At 42.9% G+C, this 7,128-nt stretch overlaps 1 protein-coding gene across 1 annotated transcript; it reads right to left on the bottom strand.

The window, feature by feature from the left end:
- Window positions 1-267: 267 nt before the first annotated feature.
- LOC129323494 (olfactory receptor 10Q1-like) lies at window positions 268-6,887 on the bottom strand. The gene is made up of 3 exons (XM_054970031.1): window positions 6,786-6,887; window positions 5,173-5,254; window positions 268-1,232 (listed from the first exon to the last, which is right to left on the bottom strand). The coding sequence occupies exons 1-3, from the start codon at window positions 6,885-6,887 to the stop codon at window positions 268-270; spliced, it is 1,149 nt and encodes a 382-aa protein (XP_054826006.1).
- Window positions 6,888-7,128: the final 241 nt, after the last annotated feature.

The raw sequence follows: 7,128 nt of genomic DNA, 5'->3' as shown, positions 1-7,128 counted from the left end.
TTAAATAAGAGCTTGGAGAAGTGACCCCTCTTAGCTCAGGAGAGGTGGTAAAACAGAAAGGGAAAGCGATCAGTGAACCGAAGGCAAAGCACTTTTTGGTCCAAGATATATCTCTGAGAATCTGGAGTAGTTAATCCACTACCCTGAAGGTAGGTTTGGAAGCTTGTGTATATATAGATATACACCATGCAAAAATAATGAAATTAAGCCAAATTGTGAGGACTTTACTATACCACAAATGGTTATGATAATAAAATGTTAATGTGCCTAACATATAGTAGTCTTCTTCATGACCTTCTTCAGAGCCTGCTTGACATCCTTGTTCCTCAGACTGTAGATGAGGGGATTTAGCAGTGGAGTGACAAAAGTGTATATAAGAGCAAGCTTCCGGTCCTCATCCTCTGATGAACTTGACCTGGGACGCAAGTAAACAAGACTGCAGCAGCCATACTGCAGAATCACCACTGTCAAGTGGGAGGAACAGGTGGAGAAGGCCTGATGCCGACCAGATTTAGAACGGATCTGCAGGATGGCAACTACAATGTAGACATAGGATATGCATATCAGAAGGAAGGGGATAGTCAGAACCATGACTCCAACACTGAACAGCACAGTCTGGTGGAGATGAGTGTCAGCACATGCCAGCCGCAACACAGGAGGCACATCACACAGAAAATGGTTGATTTGAGGCTGTTGACCACAGAATGGCAAGGTGAAAATCAGCACAGTCAATTCCAGGGCCAGTGCCAGGGCAAGCAATACAGAGCCAACAACCAACCATACACACACCTTCCAGGTAATGATCAGGGTGTAACGAAGTGGATGGCAGATGGCCACATAACGATCATATGCCATAACAGCCAACAAGAAACAGTCAGTACTGCCTAGTGCCACAAACAAGAACATCTGGATCCCGCAGTTTGCAAAGAGGATTGTTCTGTGGACATCAAAAACACTGGCCAGCATTTGGGGTACTACCACAGTAGTGTAACAGATCTCTAGAAAAGAGAGGTTGCCCAAGAAGAAATACATGGGGGTGTGGAGGGACTCATCAGTGCAGACCACCCAGATGATGGACACATTGCCAAAGATAATTGTGAGATAGAGCAGAAGGAAGAATGTGAAGAGAAGACGCTGTATCTCAGGAATGGTGGAGAATGCCTGGAAGATGAACTCGGAGGCAATCGAATGGATGGTCTGGTTTGTGTGTACCAGATGCATCTCTTCTGCCACTATTAAGAAAAAACAATGCATTAATCTTTGATATGTCATTCAAGTTTGTCTTCCAGTGCAGATTCTAGATATGGGATACTCAGTTCTGGGAACATATTTGACAACTTTAGACTTCTCCATCTAATTTAAAAAGTAATCTCAAGTTGTTATGGTATTGTTTTTATATCCTGTGCAGTACCTGGTACACTCCTGGAAGTAAGTATGAAATAGGATCAATATTTATAAAACATTTACTAAAGTGGCATCCAAACTCATAATAATCTGTATCACTTGCATCCAAACTCATAATAATCTGTATCACTTGCCCTCCACATTATTTGATAAGCAGCAAATTGAAGAAACAAGAATATAAAATCCCACATAATGATTCTTAACTTCCTTGATACTCATTTCCACAGAGTTCCCCAACATATAAACTTCTGGAATAGCTAACTGTTCAGTTTTTAAAAGATGGATTTTAAAAAGCAGGAGGAATAGCTCACCCTTTCCTGAAATTAAGAAACAGGCTTGTAATAAAATCCCCAAAGCTGGCAATCCTGTCTAATACCATCCTAAATTTCTCAACATGTGTTCTTTCACTTGTTTTCTAGGTTTGGGGACTGGTTTACCAGTCCTTCATTTTGAAGAAGTTTGGGAAATATGATATTCCAGAAACCATGAAAGCCCCAGAATTTAAATTTTAATATGGTTGTTAATCGCCAAGGTTTAGAAGAAAATTGAACATACAACACATCTGGATCCCTAGAAGTAGGGAGGGGAAGCAGGATGGAGGCAGTCTGGAGCAGCAGAAAAATATTAATAAAAAAAAAGGTAACCTGTAGCTGTCCCAAATGGTTTTGGTAAATCACCGTGTACCTTTAGTTGCAAGGGATAAAGCTTGTGTTGCTCAGAAAACTGACTTTAACAGCAGTCTGGACATTTTTATATATGAGACTTTAAATGCATATTTACTTATGAAATCTATATGGGCTAGAACATACATGCTACATGTGAACATTTTGAGACTTGTCATGCTTTAAGAAAAGGGTTTTTTTTTAATGGTGAGCGCTTCTCCACATAAATGCTCAAGTAGCCCACTGTCACATATTTATCCCTTCCATCCCCCAGGGAACTGTTCTTTTTTAGCCTTGTAACAGCCCTTTGAGATAGGTTAGGCTGAGAGACAGAATGCTGGTTGCCTTCAAGAAGACAGAAAGAACTGGGCAGAAGCCCTTCTCTTCCTGATGATGTACCTCAGATGGGTGAGACACAGATCCATAGCGCACTGAGTCATAGTCACCACCACTTGTGCTATCAAGAGCAAAACAGCTTCCTGTGGTGCCATGGCGCAGAGTCTTTGGAGCGGATAATCTCCTCAGACAAAGGGATTTTTGAGGGACATTTGCTATTTACATCATTTCAAAATTGGTCGCCACGACAAGGCACCAATGACTTTCAAGTAAAATTGGCAGGCAGAACAGAAGCCAATCACAGGCTGCAATGGGGGAAGGGGATCTCAAAAAGTAAACCATTGCAAGATCGATATAGCATAAATCTTAACAAATTTTAAAGGGGGGCGTGAATGTGCTTTCGTCAAAGGTGACAATAGCTAGTGCTTCGCCCTATATCACGCTTTTTCAGAGGCATGTGAATTAATGATGGCACCATGCAGACAAAAAAGTCAAGCGATTTGAGAGGGAATGTGAACGCCATCTAGTGACAGTGGGATCGTGGAAAGTGAATTTAATGGACTAAGATATTTTATGTGTCTTCCCTATTTTCATGTAATTGGACTGTATTTTTACTGTACAAAGCAGAGAGTGTATACTGTAGCAAAACACTAAGGCAAAAGACATGAATGTATGCCAGTGACTGTGAAATGCTTGCTGTTGTAGTTTGAAGAATGGCAATCCACCTATGTGTATTGGGGTGGCTCATGGATGGTCAGATGCACCTGTAGTACTATGCATAGACTGATAAGAGAAACCTCCTTTTGAACTAACCATGCCAGAGGTAGCTGTGGAGCAGGACAGAAAGAAGCCAGCTGCGAGTGGGAGAACCAGGGAACATAGCTTCAACTACATTCCAAAGGAGGGAGATTGCTCCCCTCCCACAGTATCTAAAGGAACAATCTCTAAAGCACAAGGTTGCTGAAGCGACATTTAGACGCCAAAGGGCAGGAAATAATGTGACCTTTATGAAAGGGAAAGTGTGAGAAAGACAGAAGATGTTCCCTGAGTGTCCTTCAACTGATATGAGCAATGTTCTAAAGTGCTAAGCAATGCTAACACAAGAAGATGATCCTTGATAAGATATTGAGAAGTATGCATATTGTAATGATGTCTAGAATTGTTCTACCAATGTGAGACCTTTAAACCATTTGGGCCGGACATTTACTTGACCAATGCATTTTCAAGGTTGTGACTTTTATAATTTATACTAATTAACCTAAGGATATAAATGCTTGGACTGTAGCATCATAGCTCCAAAGAACATATCAGTTCAAGGAGCCTGTATCCTGGTAACGGTATTGTTCTTCCTTTGCTTATGAGCAAATAAAAGGCCTGTGTTTATTTCTCTCAGTAGGACTCCTGTGTACTCTTCTTTACCAATTGGGCTAAAACAAGATAAGGCACAAAATATGCACAACAGGATCAACATGAACACCACCATTGCACGAAAAAATGGGGAAAGTAAGTGCATGTGGAAACAGCCAGTAACTGGGCCAAATTCACTCTTTATGGCTGAGTGAGGACTCAAGTAACTTACCACATGCATATAATCATCTATTGTGGCTACTCCCTTCCCTGCTTCAACACTTCCTCTTGATTTGAAAACCAACCATATTCTTTGGGGCACTTTTGTTCTAATTCTCCAGGACTTTTTTTTAAAAAGGCAAACATAATTTCTCCCACAGCCAGTCTAGTTCTCCCTACTCTGAGTCTGGACTCCAAAAGACTATTTATTTATATAGAGTTTGTATTATCACTGCACCCTCAGGGTGAACTGACTGGCAGTACTGCAAGAGAAGTTGCTCTGTCTGAAAGATATCCTTCTCTGCTCTTGATCATTCAATCTGGCAGGATGGTATAGTTTTGTGGTATGGGAAAGGGGTGGGTTGTTGCTCATGGGCATACACAATCATCCAGCTTTCCTCCCTGGATGCAAATGTGTCAATTTCATTCTTGCAGTCAGTAAGTCTTGAGGCTTATCTGGTCAAGGGTTTCTCTTCTACTAGCTGCTTTCACACTTGAAGTTTTAAGCTGTTGTTACTTCAATCAGATTTATGATGCAAATGTAAAACTCACACTGATCAGGATGTTCATTTGCATTACCAATCTCCTCTGCTTTATTTATCTATAGGAACAATCAGACCCGAACATAAATAATAAAAGAGAGTCTCTTTGCCCTCAGTTGGTCAGGCTAGACAGGTGGTATGAAAGAGGGCTTGCTGGTCATAGTGTGCAACATCCATTGTTTTGCTTCTCATAAACAGGTTCTGAAAAGTAAAAATCCATTTGACCAAAAGCAATATTAGGACAAAAGAAATGTGGGTGTACAGGAATTCTTTCTGATGAAAGGAGCTTGACTCTCAAGGGTTTCTACCCCTGGAAGACTTCTTTGAGGTGCCATTGAACTCGTATCATACAGGAAGCCTTTCTGAAACCCTTTCAAATTGCCTTTAAAACAACAGTCTGTCTCCAGTCCCAGATATTCAGGAGTCTTGCTGTGAACATGTGTAGGTGGAAAGGAAGCAGCCATGCTGCAGTTCATATTATATATAAATAAATATAATACAGGTTACAGTGAGAAAAATACAGATGGGAAGTGGTTACATATACAAATCCTGCTGTATGGAATGTTTCATGTTTGCATGAAAGACTCTTATTCTTTAGGCGTAACATGGTAACAACAATCTATAGTCAGCTATGACTGTGAAGTTCAGCAAAGGGCTCTTACCGTTTGGGGATTTTTCACATTGACAGCTACCATCAAATAGTGCGGCCACTGCTCCTGCTGCCCTCTGGCTGGGATTTTGACCCTAAGGGGGCAAAAGTGAGAGCCAAATCTCATTGGACCTCCATCAGTGAGTCGGACAAATGGCAGTATTCAAGGAAAAGTTGATTTTCCCAGTCAGCCTCATCTGAGCTTTCCATCCAGAGTAGCAGTGTCTCCTTGGGTAGGTCTGTGTTGCTTGCTGGAATCTGAGAAGAAGCACAGGGCCTTTCCTCTCCTCCTCTTCCTCCTCCTCTGTGAAACTTAACTGGAATCAAAGATCAGCTATTCATTCATTGCTATAACCTCTTTCTCCAGTCAGTAAGGGTAGTATTTAGCTTCCTTCCAAGAGACATGAATTATTCCCAATAGAATTGTCAGACACTGCTGCTTTTCACAGTTGTGAAAAGTTCTGTTTAAATGAATAAATTCAGTATACAAAATTCATTGCAAGCCTCCTGTCCCAGACCGTGCCCTTCCTCTATATAGGAAACAGGTATAATTATCACAAATGAGGGATGAAACTTGTAACAGAAGAACACTCCTTCTCTGTTCTAGTTGCAAGAAAATTCATTTTGTGAGGATCATCCCAAACCACAGTCTTCATTAACCACACTAGCCTTCATTAATCTCAAGGCAGGGCTCAAATAGTTCACACATGAGGACAGCTGTCAACAGGGCAAGCATTATCTTTTCAGGCCCGTTAAAAACTTGTAATACACTCCTCTCCCCTTCCATACCAACACCACAATCTCTTATCCCATACATATGAGCCATGAAAAAATATGTTTTAATTCTGAAATTATTTTTATATATTCTACATTTCTGAAAAAGGCTACCCTTGCTTAGATAATACTTGATAATACTTGTGAGGGAGACATTTAGAAACTTCTTTCAGTTCCCTAGGCTCTGGTGTCACATATTTTAAAACTGAATGGAATGTAAAACAAATGGTATTTGTTGCTTTGAATATGTGTTCTAATATACAGATGACATTCAAAGTTGCATTGAAAACCTTTCTTCTGAATAAAGATTCTAGTTCACCCAATACAGTAGAATATGATTCCTCAGGCTGAGATTTCTCATCATGAAATAGTTTGTTTCATCCCTCTGTTAGGCCCTGTCTGGCCTGACTCGCTGGTCCACTACTCTGTTGTACTTCCCTGCCTAGTCACCAAAGGGGTGGGGCTTCCCTTGGCCTCAGAGTTGGAGTAGGGCAGGGAGTTGCCTCTCTGTAGTCCTCCTCCTACCTGGTTGTACATGCCTCTCTGCAGCCATGGTCATGTCAGTCCACTCATCCCCAGCTTCCTTGGGATCAGCCCCTTTATCTCTCTCTCTCCTCCTCCCCTCTCCCTCTCCCTCCAATTCCTGCCTTGGGTCAATTGGCTGTCTGCCCACCCCCAGATGTCTGTTGGCCTTTCTGGCCTCCCTGCCCAATGGCCTGTCCTAAGCCGCCCACCTCCCTTGGCTGGGCCTGCCCAAGTGTCCAAAGGGCTAGGGCCAGGGACTTTGCCCTCAGATGTTGCCCCTGCACCCAGATGCTGACCTGAGCATGCCCAGCCAGCCCTAGAGCTCACCTTGTTCTTCAGCAGTGGTGGCAGCCATCGCAAGCCTGAGCCGAGATCTGAGGCCTCTTGTGGCAGCGGCTGCTCTTCCCTTGCTGCTCCTATCTCCTTCATCAGGCTCTGGGCCGTGGAACAATCTTGTGGCAGTGGCTGCAGTGGTGGCAGCGGCTGCTTCTCCCTTGCAGTCCCCAGCGTCCCCCAGTGGACTCCAGGTCACAAAAGATTCTTGTGGTGGCAGCAGCTGCTGCTGCGGCTGCTATTCCCTCGCTGCCTCTGCCTCCTCCCTCTCTGGCAGTGGCAGTCGCCCCTCCACCTGCCACCCCGGTGACCATGGGGGTGCTGTTTCTGCTGCTTG

The sequence above is a fragment of the Eublepharis macularius genome, chromosome 2 (assembly GCF_028583425.1).
Source record: "Eublepharis macularius isolate TG4126 chromosome 2, MPM_Emac_v1.0, whole genome shotgun sequence".
NCBI classification, from domain to species: domain Eukaryota; kingdom Metazoa; phylum Chordata; class Lepidosauria; order Squamata; family Eublepharidae; genus Eublepharis; species Eublepharis macularius.
The sequence above is the reverse complement of the archived record's forward strand: the minus strand, read 5'-3'. Positions and strand labels throughout refer to the sequence as shown.

Excerpts from the sequence above, each read along its gene's own strand:
- LOC129323494 (XM_054970031.1), bottom strand. The coding sequence starts at position 6,887 with ATGAAGGAGATAGGAGCAGCAAGGGAAGAGCAGCCGCTGCCACAAGAG. Across the intron at positions 5,255-6,785 it reads CACCACTGCTGAAGAACAAG|GGTCAAAATCCCAGCCAGAG; the intron begins GTGAGCTCTAGG and ends TTGCCCCCTTAG. Across the intron at positions 1,233-5,172 it reads ATGTGAAAAATCCCCAAACG|TGGCAGAAGAGATGCATCTG; the intron begins GTAAGAGCCCTT and ends TTTTCTTAATAG.